General features: G+C 33.9%; 1 protein-coding gene across 1 annotated transcript; it reads left to right on the forward strand.

The window, feature by feature from the left end:
* Positions 1 to 8,867: 8,867 nt before the first annotated feature.
* LOC143054716 (uncharacterized) lies at positions 8,868 to 20,660 on the forward strand. Its single transcript, XM_076227756.1, has 6 exons — positions 8,868 to 8,987; positions 13,028 to 13,550; positions 15,090 to 15,526; positions 17,377 to 17,592; positions 18,378 to 18,508; positions 19,994 to 20,660. The coding sequence occupies exons 1-6, from the start codon at positions 8,977 to 8,979 to the stop codon at positions 20,311 to 20,313; spliced, it is 1,638 nt and encodes a 545-aa protein (XP_076083871.1). The 5' UTR covers positions 8,868 to 8,976; the 3' UTR covers positions 20,314 to 20,660.
* The last annotated feature ends 431 nt before the right edge of the window (positions 20,661 to 21,091 follow it).

Consider the following 21,091-nt stretch of genomic DNA (forward strand, 5'->3'; position numbering starts at 1 on the left):
CCTCCGGGACGAAACGTCCACCAGCAGTGGCATCGACCCAGTGGTGTAAATAGTTATCAAAAGTACCAGAGACTCATCTTTGACGCTCACATCAAAATAGTTATAACGTACAAAGTTAAAGAGCATTGAGGACCCGAAATTCCAAGGTAATCTATTCCTAGGTTCTGAAAATTTAGTTTTGCGCAAAATTCAAAGTTTTGTAACAGGAAATTTATTAAATTGAAATAAGATGGGGAATATGCCCATGGGGAAATCATAGGCAGTCCAACATAATTAAAAAGAAAATTAAACACAAGAAAATTGTGGTAATCATTATATGCTTCAAAAACACAATAAGGACTGTATAAACATTATATTTTCTTCCATAATGCAGAATGTTGATATTATAAAGGTACCCAAAAAATATGCCGCTGATGATCATCAATTATATCACACGAAACTGTTAAAATAGAAAGAGCACATACTTTAAACAATAATCCCTGTATCCCTTTTTTAGTTGTCTCCCTTATGGAGGACATTAATTTTTATTTACAATGGAGAGCTAGGAGAAAGAGCAAATTCACCTGTGCGTAATGTGAGTAATCTTTAAGGCTTTTAAATCTTGTTATTACATTAATATGTTGTTCAGCTGAGTACTTCTGACGTTAGACATTATTTTTACTGAAAAATAAGTTAACCGACTATACATCACTTTCAATTTATCATACTTTGCATTGGCAAAAGCCAATTTTGTCCGGTATGGAACCAGTTGATGATTGACAAAGGGAAGTAATTAATTTTAAAAGTGTGTTAGAACAGAATCAAATCGGTAATTGGCAAATGGACTATTGACCCGATATTGAAAATGTCCGACCATTACAGATTGGATAGGTAAGGGCTTGACATATTGAATAGAATTGAGCTTGACATATTGAATAGAGTTACGCTTGACATATTGAATAGAATTTAGCCTGACATATTGAATAGAATTGAGCTTGACATATTGAATAGATTAGAGCTTTGTATATTGACCAGATAAAAGGGTGACATTGAACAAGTAAGAGCTTGACCTTGAACAGGATAGAGGTTGACCTTGAACAGGATATAGTTTGACCTTGAACAGAACAGAGCTTGACATTGAATAAAATAGAGTTTGACATTGAACAGGATAGAGGTTGACATTGAACAGGATAGAGTTTGACATTGAAAAATTTGATCTTGAAATTGAACAGGATAGAATTTGACTTTATACAGGATAGAGCTTGACATTGAACTGGATATATCTTGACATTGAACAGAATAGAGTTTGACATTAAACATGCAGGATAAAGCCTGCCATTAAACAAGAAGTAGGTCATTGAATAGGTCAATAGAGTTAGGTATGCGCTTGATACATTGAATAAGTTAACGACGATAGTCTGGACATACTATATAGGTAAGAGCTTGACATATCAAAATAGTAAGATATTGTATATAAAATAAGACAAGTTTGGCACTTTCTATAAGTATACGATCTGGATATTGAATAGCTAGATAAACTCATCATAGATACAGGATTAAATTTTGTATTTACGCCAGCCGCGCGTTTCGTCTATTAAAGACTCATCAGTGACGCGCGAATCCAAAAAAATTAAAAATGCCAAATAAAGTACGAAGTTGAAGAGCATTGAGGACCAAATTTCCTAAATTTTTTGCCAAATGCCGCTAAAATAATCTATTCCTGAGGTAGAAAAGCTTTAGTATTTCAAAAATTCAAAAGTTTTCTAAACAGTTAATTTATACAATGTAAATATTACCATATCAATGATAATTCGTGTCAGCACAGAATTACTGACTACTGTGGTTTTAAATAAGCATATCATATATACCAGGATTAAAGTTTGTATTTAAGCCAGACGCGATAGATAAACATAATAATGTTTTAGAATGACATCTTGAATTGATTTGAGTTTGATATACGTCGAAAAAGGCGTAGGATACAATATACTGCATAGGTTATAGATTGAATATTGAATATACGCAAGCTTAAGGTAAGGGCTTGTGCAATCAATAATATATTTTATCAAACAATAATCAGCATACGAGTTTAAGCACAATGATGTTCTGACTTAGTCTAAAAATGCATCAATATAACTGATAACTTAGAATTGTCTGGTGTCGTATAGTATGGTACATAAACAATAATGTTTATACTAGTGGTTCTGTAAAAGAGGGTCGAAAGATATTTCTACATTTATTTCACATGACTCGGTTTAGGAAGCTAGCTTATTTAAGACCAGTCCATTTATAGACAGGAGTTTTGGAATTGACTCATCAATGAAGTTTCCAGTTATTCGTCCCATATCATACACTCAATTATTTTGTATATGCGTTTGGTGACACTGACAGGTGATTAAAATTCAATATCAATTATATTCTTATCGCATATATCTTTAAAAAGACTGTCCTTTTGCAAATTAAAACCTAAGTTCCACCCGATCAGTTGAAATACCATTGGTAATAACAAATGGACATTCAAACTCATAAGTCGAAAATTAACTGACAACGCCATGGCTAAAAAAGAAAACGACTAACAGACAAATAATAGTGTACAAGACACAACATAGAAAAATAAAGACTGGGCAACACGAACCCCCACCCCCAAAAGAAACCCATCAAAGAAACAAAAAAAAAACAACTGTGGTGATCTCAAGTGTTCAGGGAGGGTAAGCAGATCCTGCACCACATGTGTACCCGTCGTGAGGGTCTAACATATATATCATCAGTTGATTGAATATCAATTAGTGATCACGGTACTGAGGTATAAATCTTTCAGACGTTCCTAATTTCTTATTCAATATTATTATAAAGGACTATTGGTTTCATTGATCAACACGGCTAGGTGAGTTGTTATCTGGTACATTGGTTCGTCTGATAGTAGGGTTGTCATACATATTCAACTTTGCCACACTTGTTATATATATATTTAACTTTGCTACACTTGTTATACATATTCAACTTTGCTACACTTGTTATATATATATTCAACTTTGCTACACTTGTTATATATATATTTAACTTTGCTACACTTGTTATATATATATTTAACTTTGCTACACTTGTTATATATATATTCAACTTTGCTACACTTGTTATACATATTCAACTTTGCTACACTTGTTATAATATTTAACTTTGCTTTACTTGTTATATATATTCAACTTTGCTACAATTGTTACATATTCAACTTTGCTAAACTTGATTTACAAAATAGATGTAATCTCAATATATTGAATAGGCTAGAGTTTATCTTATTATATAGGTTAAGGTTTGACATATTGCAAAGCCTAGGGTTTTACGTATTGAATAGGTTAGAGCTTAATATATTGAATAAATTACTGTTTGACATATTGAATAAATTAGGGTTTAAACATATTGAATATATTAGGGTTTGACATATTGAAAATATTAGGGTTTGACATATTGAATAGAGTAATATTTGACATATTGAATAGAGTAGTGTTTGACATATTAAATATATTAGTGTTTGACATATTGAATAGAGTATTAGAGTTTGACATATTGAATAAATTAGGGTTTGACATATTGCATAGGTTAGGGTTTGACATATTGAATAGATTAGGGTTTGACATATTGATTAGATTAGGGTTTGACATATTGAGTAGATTATAGCTCGACATATTCATTAGATTATGGTTTGACATATTGAATAGATAAGGGTTTAACATATTGAATAAAGTAATGTTTCACATATTGAATAGAGTAGTCTTTGGCATATTGAATAGAGTAGTGTTTGACATATTTAATATATTAGGGTTTGACATATTGAATAGGTTAGGGTTTGAAATATTGGGTAGATTAGCGTTTGACATATTGAATATGTTTTGGTTTAAAATATTGATTAGATTATAGTTTGACATATTGAATAGATAAGGGTTTGACATGTTGAATAGAGAATGGTTTGACATATTGAATATAGTATGGTATAACATATTGAATAGAGAATGGTTTGACATATTGAATATAGTATGGTATAACATATTGAATAGAGTAGTGTTTGACATATATATTTAATGGTTTTGCTTGACATACCGTATAGTGGGTTATTTTCGCAAGGCGTTTATTTTCGCTTATTTTAGGGAGTCCGGGGATATCGCGAAAATAAATTCCGCGAAAAATTATGCATACGTTTGATACTTTTTAATAGCTAAAGCGTTTTGGAAACTATCTTTTTTTTTTCGTTCGACGAATCAATAACGATTTATGTTAATTTAAACAACATAAATGCCAAAGGCCATTGGTCACTGGCTGTTATGTGTTAAATAGTTTATTGGTTACATAATAAAATTTATAATAATATTATAGTATTAATGAATGGGTGTTTTTATAATGGCCCTTTTATATGTCCAAGGTCTGTAATAATGGTCGAGGAAGTCTGTAATGGCCCGAGGCAACACCGAGGGCTATTACAGACTTCCGAGGCCATTATTACTGACCGAGGACATATAACAGGGCCATTATAAAAACACCCATTTATTAATACATTTATTAACCAACTGAACAAAATTATACCAACTGAACAAAAGTGTATGTGCTGCTGCTAACTTGATGTACTGTCTTACTCTTTTAATGACAGTTTAGTTTGAACAAAATAATTTGTTCTTCACCATCATAAAGCTTTAAATATACCAAATATTCAAGATATTAAGTTGAAAGAGATATGTGTTAAAAACAGGATGAACAGTGATCCCTTTATATGGTTCTTTAATGTTGGTTGGCACTTGCTGGTTACTAAATTAAATAAAATACAAAAAGGTAGTATACTCTTTACAACTAAGTTTTATTAACTTTATTAAAAACCCTTACACAGACAAACTGGGCATTAATACAGGGCCATTACAGAAAAACAGAGCCATTACAGAAAAAACAGGGCCATTACAGAAAAACAGGGCCATTACAGAAAAACAGGGTCATTACAGAAAAAAAACAGGGCCATTACAGAAAAACAGGGCCATCACAGAAAAAAACAGGGCCATTACAGAAAAACAGGGCCATTACAGAAAATATGTAATGTTTAATAAACAGTCACTTTTGGCAATAATGCACTTAGTTGGTTAATAAAAGAGTGTAAGGTACGCTTGTCCGGTATTTTATCCTTATCAATTAGTGTCAAATCATATAATAGTTGCAAGTCACTCATGATAGTTTCATAATCTAATTAGTACATCAAAGGTCCGTTCAATTTAGTTACTTATCAATCGTAACATTCACAAGAAGTTTGTACACTTGTGACAAATAACTATGTACCGGTATTCTATTGATAACTGTATCAAAATATAATCAACAAGAAGTAATTGTAACAGGATACTGTAACGAAGTCTCCCAAACAAAGCTCCTATTTTCTTTTGATTTGTTTAATTGTCCCATACAAGAATATATATATGGTTTAGGGGCAGGGATCTTGACCGTTTACAAGTTTTCAAACAAGCGGGGGTGGGGTGACCCCCTAGGGACTTCCCTTTTATTTCATTGCATTTGTTTTATTGTCCCCTACAAGAATATATATGGATTAGGGTGGGGATCTGGACTGTTTACAAGATAATAGAACATTCTCAAATGGAATGGGGTGGGGGTAACCTCAGGGACTTCCCTCCAATTTCATTTGATTTGTTTTATTGTCCCCTACAAGAATATATATGGTTTAGGGGTGGGGATCTGGACCGTTTACAAGATAATAGAACATTCTCAAATTGAACGGGGTGGGGGTAACCCACATGGACTCTCCCTATATTTCATTTGATGTGTTTTATTGTTCCATACAAGTATATATATGGTTTAGGGTTGGGGGATATGGACCGTTTTCAAGTTTTTAAACAAGAAGGGGGTGGGGTGACCCCCTAGGGACTTCCCTTTTATTTCTTTTCATTTGTTTTATTGTCCCCTACAAGAATATATATGGTTTAGGGGTGGGGTTCTGGACCGTTTACATCATAATTGCACATTCTCAAATTGAATGGGTAGGGGGTGACCCCCAGGGACTTCCCTTTTATTTCATTAAATTTGTTTTATCGTCCCATTCAAGAATATATATGGTTTAGGGGTGGGGATTTGGACCGTTTACAAGATAGTAGCATATTATCAAGTTTAAGGGGGTGGGAATGACCCCCTAGGGATTCCCCCTTTATTTCATGTGATTTTTTTTATTGTCTTATGATCATTTCTGAAAATTGTGTGTGTTTATTCCTTAAAGTTTTTAAGTTATAAATTTTCGAAAATAAAATCCCATAGGGTTCTCTTGTGAACCCCTCCCTGCTTTCGCCCCCCCCAAAAAATAGCCCTTAATAGACCCCAATGCACAAACGAACGATTGATGGCTCACCTAGACATATTAATCTAACATTTTATGAAACCCTAAGTAAATCGGACAAGTGGTTTTGGATAAACGCCGCGGACAAGTTCATTTTTTAAAGTGGCGGAAGAAGAAAAAGAAAAAGAAAAAGAAGAAGAAGAATAAAAATAATAAGAATTGAGCAAAAACAATAAGTCTCCAAACTTTGTTTGTGAGACGTAATAAATAAGACGCCATGCAGGTAAAACAATCATTAAACCATTATAAAATGCCCTTGTTTGTCAATTTTTAGAGCTTTATAACTGCAAACATTTCAGTATCCGTTAAAATATTTAATTGAGATTAAAGAATCCGCCAAAATAAAAACCGCCAAATTTTTTTCGTATACTTTGCTCGATAATCGCGAAATTTTACACCCGCGAAAATAACCAGCTTAACGGTATTGAGTAAACACCTGTCTGTAAAAGGGCTTATTATAATGATGATTTTAGTTTTATGAAGTCTTGATTTAAAAAAATGAGAATGCTAGTAACACGTTGTAATTTTACCTTCATTATGAACTCTCAAAGCCAAAATTGTGTAAGTAAAGGATGTATAACGACGTTAATAGTCGGAGAGCTATATGATAAAAAGGGCCATATGAATAGTAAAATCCATATAAGGTCAACTTTGCCTGAGGGAGTTTCTTTTTAATATGAAAATTATAAACGAATAATTTAAAATGATTTGTTTTAAATCATGTCAGTACCGAAGTACTCACTTCTGAGATGAGCATACCCGCGTAGACTGATATTCCACCAACAGAGGTATCTACCCAGTGCTGTAAAAAAAGAAAAACTGAGATGAGCATACCCGCGTAGACTGATATTCCACCAACAGAGGTATCTACCCAGTGCTGTAAAGAAAGAAAAACTGAGATGAGCATACCCGCGTAGACTGATATTCCACCAACAGAGGTATCTACCCAGTGCTGCAAAGAAAGAAAAACTGAGATGAGTATACCCTCGTAGACTGATATTCCACCAACAGAGGTATCTACCCAGTGCTGTAAAGAAAGAAAAACTGAGATGAGCATACCCGCGTAGACTGATATTCCACCAACAGAGGTATCTACCCAGTGCTGTAAAAAAAGAAAAACTGAAATGAGCATACCCTCGTAGACTGATATTCCACCAACAGAGGTATCTACCCAGTGCTGTAAAAAAAGAAAAACTGAGATGAGCATACCCGCGTAGACTGATATTCCACCAACAGAGGTATCTACCCAGTGCTGTAAAAAAAAGAAAAACTGAGATGAGCATACCCTCGTAGACTGATATTCCACCAACAGAGGTATCTACCCTGTGCTGTAAAGAAAGAAAAACTGAGATGAGCATACCCTCGTAGACTGATATTCCACCAACAGAGGTATCTACCCAGTGCTGTAAAAAAAGAAAAACTGAGATGAGCATACCCTCGTAGACTGATATTCCACCAACAGAGGTATCTACCCAGTGCTGTAAAGAAAGAAAAACTGAGATGAGCATACCCTCGTAGACTGATATTCCACCAACAGAGGTATCTACCCAGTGCTGTAAAAAAAGAAAAACTGAGATGAGCATACCCGCGTAGACTGATATTCCACCAACAGAGGTATCTACCCAGTGCTGTAAAAAAAGAAAAACTGAGATGAGCATACCCTCGTAGACTGATATTCCACCAACAGAGGTATCTACCCAGTGCTGTAAAAAAAAAAACTGAGATGAGCATACCCTCGTAGACTGATATTCCACCAACAGAGGTATCTACCCAGTGCTGTAAAAAAAGAAAAACTGAGATGAGCATACCCGCGTAGACTGATATTCCACCAACAGAGGTATCTACCCAGTGCTGTAAAGAAAGAAAAACTGAGGGCCCTCAACACGCGAAACAAGGTTTTTTAATTTGATAGATTTTTTTGGGTGTTATTTGTAAATGTTTGTTTGTCTTGGAGATTGTAACATAGTGATAACTGCTGTAACCATATTTTGACTATTTCACCGAGTATGTCTGTTTTGGTCACGCATCGTTGTAAACATAACGGAATTTGATGCGACTTTCATAAAAGTGAGAGGTTAAGCGCTATAAAATCAGGTTCAATCCACCATTTTCTACATTTGAAAATCCCTGTACCAAGTGAGGAATATGACAGTTGTTGTCCATTCGTTTTTGATGTGTTATGTCATTTAAATTTTCAAAAGTGTTACACCAAAACGTCCTGATTGGTTAAAAATGTCATAAACAATGGAAATTTAACCAATGACGTGACGTTATTTACATTTTGGAGTACAAACAATGTAATTACCCATGATGCTGAAGATTCTAAAACGGCCAATTAACTAAAACAATAAGACACTCAAGACAAGAGGGTGATGTTCTTAAAGTCAGTGTCCAGAAATGCGCTTTAAAAATCTTCTATGAACAAAATCGTGCTAGAAATTTACCTATGTCCAAAAACAAAGATAAAAATCCTTGGTAGTCATTTATGATAGTACTTATTTCGAAAGAATAGTAACGTCACATTTTGTGAACAGGTATAAATATAACTGTTGTTATGCAAGTTTGGTTAGAGATTACGTACCTTCATATACCTCAACAGCGAAGTACTGGGTACTGGGAACTCCATCAAGATGTGTTTCATGTAAGTAAAAAAAAAGATGGATTCTTTCTTTGAAACAAATGATTGAAACAGTTTAAACCTCAAAATACAAGAAGGCAAAAACTATTATAAAATGATGAATCTAATATGGGCTTAATATTTGATGAAATACATTTGTGGGGTTTTCTCAGGTCAAATTTTAAAATAAAAAGTTTTTTTTGTTTTTGTTTTTGTTTTTTTCTTTTCGGAGGGGGGTTTCATAATATACAATCAATCTGTTCAAGTGGATTACTCTAACCAGCCTTACTTTCTCATTGTCATAACTGGTTTTTTTGCACTTTTTGTGCTGACATGAATTATCATTAACCGTTTACAAAATTGAGAATTTTTTAAAAACTAAGGCTTTTCTACCTAAGGCATAGATTACCTTAGCTTGATTTGGCAAAACCTTTAGGAATTTTGGTCCTCAATGCTCTTCAACTTCGTACTTTATTTGGCCTTTTTAACTTTTGTGGATTCGAGCGTCACTGATTAGTCTTTTGTAGACGAAACGCGCGTCTGGCGTATATACAAAATTTAGTCCTGGTATCTATGATGAGTTTATTTTCTTCATCATCTTCCAATTTGATTATTGTTGAAGTATATATAAAGTCGAATCGAGCACCGACTTATAGAATATTTTCTGTAAAACCTGAGTTCAGGCGATATTTTTAACCGGGACTGTGATGAAAGTAGGTTGTTTGACGTAAAGCACAGGTGAATTTTGGATTAAATTTAAAGAAAGATTTATATATTTCTTTGTTGCCAATGAAACAGATTTCATACTTCATAACTTGTGGTAAAGTGATTCTAAATATGCGAAGTATTTTATGAAACCACTTAAGTTATTAATAACTCTTTGTCTCCATGTCACCTACATCTAGACAATGAATAAATAAATACCATGTTCAAGGTTTAATCTTATATTTTTAATCAATCAAACTCGGATTTTTACAATTACGTATACTACTATAGTATTATTTATTTTTTTAATTTTAGATTTCACTTCACTCATATATATACATGATATAAAAGGCCATTAAATGTATTAGTTAAGATTAAAAAAAAACAAAATACTATTATTATTACAAGTGGAAATTTTGAACTGTAGATAAAGTATAAACACAGTCTTGTCAATGAGTTTTATTTATTTTCAAATTAAATAAGGTGAAAGACACAAACTATAATACTGCTCCTTTCTCATATAAAGGATATTTGTCTCATCGGAATTGACATTTATACTTATCTTTTTAACATATTTACTTAACTTCAACATATGATCCATCATTGATTTGAACATATTTATTGATAGTTACGAGGGTATCACCAGCCCAGTAGTCAACACTTCGGTGTTGACATGAATATCAATAATGTGGTCATTTTTATAAATTTCCTGTTTATAAAACTTTGAATTTTTCGAAAAACTAAGGATTTTCTTATCCCAGGCATAAATTACCTTAGACGTATTTGGCACAACTTTTTGGAATTTTGGATTTTAAATGCTCTTCAACTTTGTTCTTGTTTGGCTTTATAAATATTTCGATATGAGCGTCACTGATGAGTCTTATGTAGACGAAACGCGCGTCTGGCGTACTAAATTATAATCCTGGTACCTTTGATAACTATTTACACCACTGGGTCGATGCCACTGCTGGTGGACGTTTCGTCCCCGAGGGTATCACCAGCCCAGTAGTCAACACTTCGGTGTTGACATGAATATCAATAATGTGGTCATTTTTATGAATTTCCTTGTTTATAAAACTTTGAATTTTTCGAAAAACTAAGGATTTTCTTATCCCAGGCATAGATTACCTTAGACGTATTTGGCACAACTTTTTGGAATTTTGGATTTTAAATGCTCTTCAACTTTGTTCTTGTTTGGCTTTATAAATATTTCGATATGAGCGTCACTGATGAGTCTTATGTAGACGAAACGCGCGTCTGGCGTACTAAATTATAATCCTGGTACCTTTGATAACTATTTACACCACTGGGTCGATGCCACTGCTGGTGGACGTTTCGTCCCCGAGGGTATCACCAGCCCAGTAGTCAACACTTCGGTGTTGACATGAATATCAATAATGTGGTCATTTTTATGAATTTCCTTGTTTATAAAACTTTGAATTTTTCGAAAAACTAAGGATTTTCTTATCCCAGGCATAGATTACCTTAGACGTATTTGGCACAACTTTTTGGAATTTTGGATTTTAAATGCTCTTCAACTTTGTTCTTGTTTGGCTTTATAAATATTTCGATATGAGCGTCACTGATGAGTCTTATGTAGACGAAACGCGCGTCTGGCGTACTAAATTATAATCCTGGTACCTTTGATAACTATTGCAACTTATTATTAATCCCTTTCCACTTTGCAACTGTGAGTGCTGCCTTGTAGCGGCATTAGCCTGCTCTCGAAATCTGCATTTTTGTACAAGGGTGTCTTTTACGATCCATCATTAAAGGGGCACTATCCGTCAAATTCATGTTCACCAATTTTAATCAAATTCTCATATTTGATTTATAACAATGTAAAACATTTATCCAAACTATTAAAAGTCTAAAATAAACAATAAGCAGGGCACTGGCATGAAAATACGTAGCTTCGTTTCGTGTGTATTTTAGTTTAGACGCTGTTGGATTTTTCTAGGTCTATTTAATTTTATATCATATATGAAAAATAAATGTTTTTACCTTATAAAAAATATTTTTTGTGGATCGAATCAGTCAATCAAATGATTTACCTTTCTTTCACTTTTAATGTTGATATTCATTTCCTTTAAATAACTTTTCACATACAATTCACATGTTATCCATCTTAAGCTAAGTGGTTAAATCGAAGTTCACATGAATACGGATTCAATGATGTCGAATTGTTCACTTGCAAGTGAATAATTCATAATCAATGCTTTGAAACTTATTTCGACAAAATTGAACAATACTGGTTGATAAAAGCGAACTATTATTTCACTGTTTGCATTTCATTGATGATTGAGCAAAAAAAACCATATTAGATTGTTTATATATCTCGTAGCTAGTGCCACTTTAAGGAACATAAATATGTTTTCATATGCATCAGCCTCAATGTTGTTCATACAGGTATTGTCTACAGGTGAATATATCTAACTCATTCATACTTTTTAAATTACATAACAATTACATATTCAGCTTTTTATGCCTCATTTATGGGCATTATGTTTTCTGGTCTGTGCGTTCGTCCGTCCGTCTGTCCCACTATCACGAGATAGTTTTTGATGAAGTTGAAGACCAATGAACTTGAAAGTTAGTAAACTTATGATCTTTCTAATTTTAATGCCAAATTAGAAATTTCACCCCATTTTCATGGTCCATTGAACACAGAAAATTATAGTGCGAATGGGGCATCCGTGTACTATGGACACATTCTTGTTAAACATTGTTTTGATTTAGATAATACATGTAATCAATCAGGTGTAAACAAATCATCATCTTTATAGGAATATTTGTTATACTAATCAACATTTAAGATAAGTTCCTAATATCAGTGGAACAAATATAATACAGATGGAACAAGAATGTATCCCTAGTACACGTATGCCCCATCTGCGCTATTATTTTTATGTTCAGTGGCATTACAAGTAGGAAGATAAATGCTATATGATGAAGTTGAAGTCCAATCAACTTGAAACTTAGTAAACATGTTCCCTATGATATGATATTTCTAATTTTAATGCCAAATTAAAGTTTTGACTCCAATTTCACGGTCCATTGAACATAGAAAATGATAGTGCAAAGTTCAGGTTAAAGTTTTGGTAAAAGGTTTTGGTCAAGATAGTTTTTGATGAAGTTTGGGTCCAATCAACCTGAAACTTAGTAAACATGTTTCCTATGATATGACCTTTCTAACTTTAATGCTAAATTAGAGATTTTATCCCATTTTAATGGTCCACTGAACATATAAAATGATAGTGTGTACTTAGGACACATTCTTGTTTTATTCTATCTCAAGATTTGAGCGTTCTATTTGTATATGTTTCGGGATTTGAGCGTCATATTTTTATCTATTTCAGGGTTTTGAGTGCTCTTGTGGTTGTATTGGGATGCGCAAATGGATTTTTACTGGTACCAGATGGATTCCAAAAACAACCAATCAAAACGAGCCAAGCATGTAGAACGGGAAACAATACATTTTGCTACCCCGGAATGAACTGCTGGCCAAGCCAGTCAGAAATTGCCAAATTCAGTGACACTTTTAAAAAAGGCGATCTACTCCTACCTTCTCATAGTTTGTATAGGAATCTAACAGTGATGAAAAACTTAAGAGTAACAAAATACCCTGCTATGATTGCCGTTGTCAAAGATGCCGCAGAGATTCAAGAATGTTTGTATTGGGCACGTTCCAAATCCATGCATATTGTCGTCCAGTCTTCTGGTCACGATTTCCAAGGAAGGTCAACTGCAGATGGCGCTTTTATGATATACCTTGGAAATATGACAGAAATCAGTATCAAACTTAATTCTACAAGGAAAGATTGCCCCTACGGAGAGATTGTATTAGGATCCGGAAACCAGTGGCAAACTGTTTACAAGGAGGTATACAAATTTTTTTAATTCTCTTTTTTTTTTTTTTAAGTTTAAATCAAATAGAAAATACGCTAAAGCTAACGATAACATTATTCCATATTTTTTTCTTGTTGTTTTCTTGTTTTCTGATGATGGTATTCTAGTTTCGTTTTGTTTTTTATCTGCTCGACATGAAAAGGGTTCATTTGGTTTTTAAAAAAATTTTGCAAAACCCTGACACATAGCAACATTTATCCTGTTCCATATCGGGAACCCGATCAGTGAGTGTTTTGCCTAAGTTTTGCAGTGTATTAATATTGTTTTATGAATTTTATGTTATCGCAATTCTTTAATAGTTCTCATAACTTCGTCTAATGCACAACATTTAAATCAACTGTTTACAAAACTTAGAAATTTTCGACAAATTATAATCTTATACTACAGGAAAAGAATACCTTAGCTGTTTTTGGCAAAACCTTTCGTATTTTTGGTCCTCAATGCTCTTCAACATATTTTTTTATTCGAGCGTCACTAAAGAGACTGTTGTAAACGAAACACATATCAAGCGTACATAATGTAAACCCTAAAATTTCTGTTGACATTTTTTACAACCCTTAGGTCGATGCCAATGATAGTGAAGTTTTCCTTCCCGATGGTTTCGCCAGCCTATAGTAGGTCGATGCCAATGATAGTGAAGTTTTCCTTCCCGATGGTTTCGCCAGCCTATAGTAGGTCGATGCCAATGATAGTGAAGTTTTCCTTCCCGATGGTTTCGCCAGCCTATAGTAGGTCGATGCCAATGATAGTGAAGTTTTCCTTCCCGATGGTTTCGCCAGCCTATAGTAGGTCGATGCCAATGATAGTGAAGTTTTCCTTCCCGATGGTTTCGCCAGCCTATAGTAGGTCGATGCCAATGATAGTGAAGTTTTCCTTCCCGATGGTTTCGCCAGCCTATAGTAGGTCGATGCCAATGATAGTGAAGTTTTCCTTCCCGATGGTTTCGCCAGCCTATAGTAGGTCGATGCCAATGATAGTGAAGTTTTCCTTCCCGATGGTTTCGCCAGCCTATAGTAGGTCGATGCCAATGATAGTGAAGTTTTCCTTCCCGATGGTTTCGCCAGTCTATAGTAGTCAGCCCATCTGTCTTGATATCCCCCTTAGGTCGATGCCAATGATAGTGAAGGTAACCTTCCCGATGGTTTCGCCAGCCTATAGTAGTCAGTACATCTGTCTTGATGTCGATTATCATTAATATGATCATACTTATAAATTAACTGATTATTATTATATGAAAAAAAAAGAAACAATTGAGAAAACTAACTGCCTATTTTATGAATTAAGGGCAATTTACAAAAGAATAAATATGATATACATGAACCCACGACAACCCTTAACCTACATGCTACTAACTTTCGACAGGTGCATACAAATGTAGCAAGGTTACACATGTTTGAATGTTCGACCACCCCCACCCCCCCCCCCCCTTTAAACCTGTGACAGTTGAGTTCCAGTACAATAATATAACAGACTATAAAAAAGAAGATTACATTATCAATTGAAATTTTCCAGCTTGACAAAGTTGATCGTGTAATGATAGGAGGTAGTGCTCACACAGTGGCTATTGGTGGCTACACGCTCGGTGGTGGACACAGTCCAATATCCCGGATGTATGGTTTGGCTGTTGACAATCTCCTGGAAGTTGAAATGATTACAGCAGATAGCAGACTCGTTGTTGCAAATGATAACGGGACTACTTCGACGGATATAAATGGCCAAACAACGCATTCTTCAAACACTGACCTTATTTGGGCATCCCGTGGTGGTGGCGGGGGGACATTTGGTGTTGCTACTAAATTTACTTTCCGTCTTCACGAAGCACCTAAAAAGATGGTCCGATTTTCTTGCAACTTTCCTATGTATCTAGCTGCCCAGAAGATGAACGTATACGAACTTGTTACTGAGAAATTCTTTTCAATTCTACCAGATATGCCAAAACAATGGGGCGGGTAAGATTAGTTGATTATGTTATAGAGTAAAAGTATTTAGGTCAAACTAGATAAAGAAAAACGAGGAGAATAAAACGTTTTAAATGACTAAAGAATGAATGAAAGGATCCCGTATTTGAGACCATCGTTTATATTGGAAGTTGTTTTCTTAGCTTCATTGAAACTTCATTTTTCTCTGATTTTTTAGCGTTTTTAGAGTTATTTTTCCGATATATTATTATAGATGATATTTCAATAGTTTTTTGAAAGTCTTCCTTCGTTGGTGAGCGTACTGACAGAAAAAAAATTCAAGTAACAAGAGTTTAAAGTTGTATACTAATGAAATAGGTCTGTTTAGTGTTAATTGATATTTTCGGTCAAGTAACTTTAAACCATTTCATGACGTCAGGAGTTTAAAAGTTGTATACAAACGAAATAGGTTTGTTCAGTGTTAATTGATATTTTCGGTCAAGTAACTTTAAACCGTTTAATGACGTCAGAAGTATGAAGTTGTATACAAGCGAAAAAAGGTTTGTTCAGTGTTAATTGATATTTTTGGTCAAGGAACTTTTAACCGGTTCATGGCGTCAGAAGTATGAAAAAAGATAGCGAAAGATACCAGAGGAATAGTTGTATACAAACGAAATAGGTCTGTTCAGTGTTAATTGATATTTTCGGTCAAGTAACTTTAAACCATTTAATGACGTCAGAAGTATGAAGTTGTATACAAACGAAAAAAAGTCTGGTCAGTGTTAATTGATATTTTTGGTCAGATTACTTAAAACCATTTAATGACGTCAGGAGTATGGAGTTGTATACAAACGAAAAAAGGTTTGTTCAGTGTTAATGGATATTTTTAATCAAGGAACTTTCAACCATACCATGGCGTCAGTAGTATGAAAAAAGATAGCGAAAGATACCAGAGGAGTAGTTGTATAGAAAGGAAATAGGTCTGTTCAGTGTTAATTGATATTTTCGGTCAAGTAACTTTAAACCATTTCATGACGTCAGGAGTATAAAGTTGCATAACACGAAATAGGTCTGTTCAGTGTTAATTAATATTTTCGGTCAAGTAACTTTAAACCATTTCATGACGTCAGAAGTATGAAGTTGTAATCAAACGAAATAGGTCTTGGGACATTAAATACTCACAAGTCAAACAAAAACGACCATGATGTTTAACCCAAACATTTATATACTTTTATAAACGATTCGTCCTTTTTTGCATACATCGGCAGATAAGTTAACCAGATCAAAGCTAGATTTATAAATTTTTGATCAGATTATGTCCCTAATATCTTGATGATCTTTATATAATATATAGTGTATGATGTTTGATTCGTAGTAGCTAATGTCCGCCATCTCATCTTCGATTTGGCTGCCATATAAGATTTTTTTTGTGGCTGCATTATTATTTAAAAAAAAATATTTATACCCCTTAATCTTTAATCTTTCTAAAAAATCTTGATTTTAACATAAAACTATTCTTACATTTTCTGGACTACAAATGTATTTTTTGAACCCTAACATATCAGAGTTGTGTATTATACTTTGGTAATTATCTTAAAACTAACACATACTCTAGTCCATGAAAGCCCGTAGGCATGCTTGTATTACAGTTGTACACAATATTTAACTTGAAGTTGCATGCTGAATACCACTATTTATATGCTCAATTTTAACGTGATACCGGTTTTAAACACAAGCTTTGTCAACAGTATTAGAAGATAGATCACTAATATGCTTACTATTCCTATTTAAGATGAAAATGTCTTCAAAATTTTATTTCAGATTGTAGAAAAAGAGTACAATTGCTAAGAACTGAGTTTTTCCTACTAATACTACTACTAGTATTAATTTTATATTTTCAGATATTTTTTCTTGAGCATTTACCCATTCCAATTCGTGAACCAGGTAGGGAGTGTATCGTTTTTTTTTAATCATTTCGGAGACTGGGACAGTCCATCCCGTGCATATATGGATCATTTATTGAATTTTAGACCAGATTTACAACGAAGCTGTAGCTATGAAAATCTAACCTCGTTTTGGGACTACGAAAAAGATGTTAATGATGCCTTGTACATTAGGTAAATTTAACAATGTCTCGGAACATTGGAATAAATAATGGGTGTAGTCAATATCTCACAAAAGCCTAATGCATTCTGGGTAACATTTTCAAAAGCGTACACCAAAACGTTGTGATTGGTTTAAAACGTTCTAAACAATGGAAATTGGGCCACTAACGTAACGCTATTTTTATTTGCGTGTACGAACAATGAGATTACACATAGTTCTTTAGATTCTGAAAAGGTCAAATTACATAGGGACAATCAAATGTCTTCAACCGAAAAAAAAGTAAAAACAACGCCATACAACACAACAATTACAGAAAACTCAAGACTATGAAACACTTAAACCATTAAATATTGAAAAGGAAGGGGGTGGGACTTAGAAGCTTCGAAAGCTAAGAGAGATTCTATCCTACGAATGGAAAGCCGTCTGTTCTTCGTGAAAAGAGCAAAATAGTTAATAATTCGCATTCAGCGAAAGGATAGTGATTACGACAATACGAAAAAAGAAAATATGCACCTTATTAGATACTACAGCATATGTGTACGGAAAAACACTTCAACCCAAGTATTTAAAAGACGAAGATGTATAAGAACCGAAACAGTAGAAAAGCTATATGTAAAGAAAACCACAAAAAAAACCCCGTTTTTATGTAAAGCAATGTAATCAGTGTCAATAAAAATTGCAACTTAACAATATATTACACAACGTATATCCTATGATTTAGAGAAATTCAAATTATGACAACGAAAATTATTATTAAAACGTGAAGCGTAACTATGGTTGATTTTCTATTTCACAGGTCTGATATAATTGGTACTCTTGTGCAAAAAGAAGGTCTTAATTCATCTGACTTGATTGAGTTCTTGAGAAAACACATTACTTCTCCAAAATCTGGTGCATTGACTGGAATGACAGCGATTTTACTTGGAGGTATTTTTTAGTGATAAATTGATTTACACTTTAATAGTCATACAAAGGGTACATACCACCGTTGGTCTCGTGGGAGTGGCCGCGTGCAACGATTTCAGAAAATCTTTCGTCGATCTTCGGCTAACTTAAACGATCAACTTTAAAACATGTTTCATTATTTTCCCTCTTAGCTTAAGCAATTATATCGTTATTTTATTTAACGCCATTTCGTCCAAGTAATATTTTTTTATTTTTTTTGACATTGTTTTTCATATTATATTTATCTTGTTTCATAGACCAAATCTTTTCGTTCAGTGTATGTTTACTTGTTTTGTTAATATTTCTTTAAGATCGAGATGAACCATTTCAATTGATATTTATTAGTGTGTCTTTCTACGTTGTAATATTAGACTACTGTTTGAGGTTAGGACGAAAGGTTGGTACCTGTTAAAATATTTAAACCAGCTGCATTTGTTTTGCATCTGTCCTATGCAAGTTGTTTCATTGGCAGTCAAACCACATCTTCTTATTTCTAATCAATGGTTTTCATGGTTTACTTGCAGTTTCATTGACTTTTATTTTTCATCGCAAGTTTCAATGTCTTCCATTAATCACTTTGCCGCAATGTTAACCTAAAAGAGGAGGGACGAAAGACACAAGAGGGACAGTCAAACTCATATATTGAAAAAAAAACTGACAACGCCATGGCCAAAAATAAAAAGACAAACAGACAAACAATAGTACGATAGACACAACATAGAAAACTAAGCAACACGAACCCCATCAAAAACTGGGGGTGATCTCAGGAGCTCCGGAAGGGTTAGCAGATCCTGTTCCTCATGTGACACTTATCGTGATGCTCATGTAATTAAGAACCCGGTAAATAGTCTAATTAGGTAGGCCATATTCATGAAAAGGGAAGGGTATTGTGGTTACGACTTAAGGAATATATCCGATATCATCTGTGAAACAGTTATCCCATAACCTTCAACCAACTCGTATATGGCGTCCGTAACATTTACGATAGGATGATTTTAACTTCGCTATTTTTCATTGCAGTTCCAATGTCTTCTATAAATCACTTGGCCGCCATGTTTTGCCTGCAATATCAAAGTCTTCCATTGTCTTCCATTGTCTTCCATTGTTACTAACAGTTTCATTGGTTCCCAAAGTTTACTTGTAATATCATTGGCGTTCATTTTTTGCTTGGCTTCCATTGTTATTCATAGTTTTATTGGTTTCTATTGGATACGTTAAATTTCGCTGTCTTTTCTGGTTTTCTCAACTTTCGTTGCATAATTACATCCGTTGAATATCATTTTACTTCGCTATTTGTCAGTTTGTCTTCTTTCAATTAATTTGAGAATGAAAAAGTGTTGCACAGATTTAAGAAATTACACAGGAAACAGGAATTGTTGGTACAAAACTAAATCCTTTTCTGCATTATCGCAAGGTTAGTCAATTATATTGGTTAGTTTCGAATCCAAAGCTTTCATTTTTTTTCAGGTAAAATGATGGAAGTTGGACCACAGGAGACATCCGTCCACCCTGGTTTCCGAAAGGCTTTAATGACACTCGGAATTGGTGCTTCATGGGGCGGTAATGGAGATCGAGATGATGAGTTTTCACAATATATGCAAGGACTTAACGCAGAGTTAGAGAAGTTTGGGAATGGAAGTTATCCAAATGAGTCCACTGGAAAAAGTCCTACATGGAAACAGGATTTCTGGGGTAGTAACTACGCTCGTTTGGAACAGATTAAAAAGACATGGGATCCGAACAACGTGTTTATGTGTCAGCAGTGTGTAGGATGGGACCGATTGTAAAACAAATCTGCCATTTAAACATTAACCATTCGATAGAGACGCCATACTCAGAATAAAGCAAAATATATTGCACTTTACAATCTAAAAATCACTTCTTTTTACGCTCGCGAATGAAAGTGTCAACTCAAAAACATGTTTAGTTTTCTCGCTTGAATTAACACTGTCATTTTGGGGCATTTGTTTTAGCTTACCATGTGGTATGGATTTAACTCATTGTAAAAGCCATACGTTATCCTATAGTTGTTAACTATGTCATTTGGTGTCTGGTGGAGAGTTGTCTCATGAGAATTTTACCACATCTTTTTATTTTTATAATATAAAATATATAATAAAACTTATGTTATTCATTTAAGAGTTATGATGCAACGATAATAAAGTGTTTACAGAATGCTGTTCGGTAGATTTAAGCAGATATCCAACATACATGCATGCTATGGAATACTATAAATCAGCTAATGTTCGCTACGAATATGTAAAACTTGTATTTTTCCTTATCTAACTACTTCAAATAAATTTGAAAATCGCAAAATTAAATAGCCGCTAAGTGAGCTAGAAAGGGATGAACGCGAACTAAAGTATTCGCTAAAATTAGTTGGTTTATAGTAATCATCACAAAATGATTGTATGAAGTTTCAAAGCGATTCGAATACCATGAAACAATATCATGGGTTTTGTTCAACCATGAAAACCTTACGGATAGATATAGGAAGATGTGGTGTGAGTGCCAATGAGACAACTCTCCATCCAAATAAACATTTTAAAAAAGTAAACCATTATA

Source organism: Mytilus galloprovincialis, chromosome 12 (genome assembly GCF_965363235.1).
Source record: "Mytilus galloprovincialis chromosome 12, xbMytGall1.hap1.1, whole genome shotgun sequence".
NCBI lineage: Eukaryota > Metazoa > Mollusca > Bivalvia > Mytilida > Mytilidae > Mytilus > Mytilus galloprovincialis.

Excerpts from the sequence above, each read along its gene's own strand:
- LOC143054716 (XM_076227756.1), top strand. Across the intron at positions 13,551-15,089 it reads GGCAAACTGTTTACAAGGAG|CTTGACAAAGTTGATCGTGT; the intron begins GTATACAAATTT and ends GAAATTTTCCAG. Across the intron at positions 15,527-17,376 it reads ATGCCAAAACAATGGGGCGG|ATATTTTTTCTTGAGCATTT; the intron begins GTAAGATTAGTT and ends TTATATTTTCAG.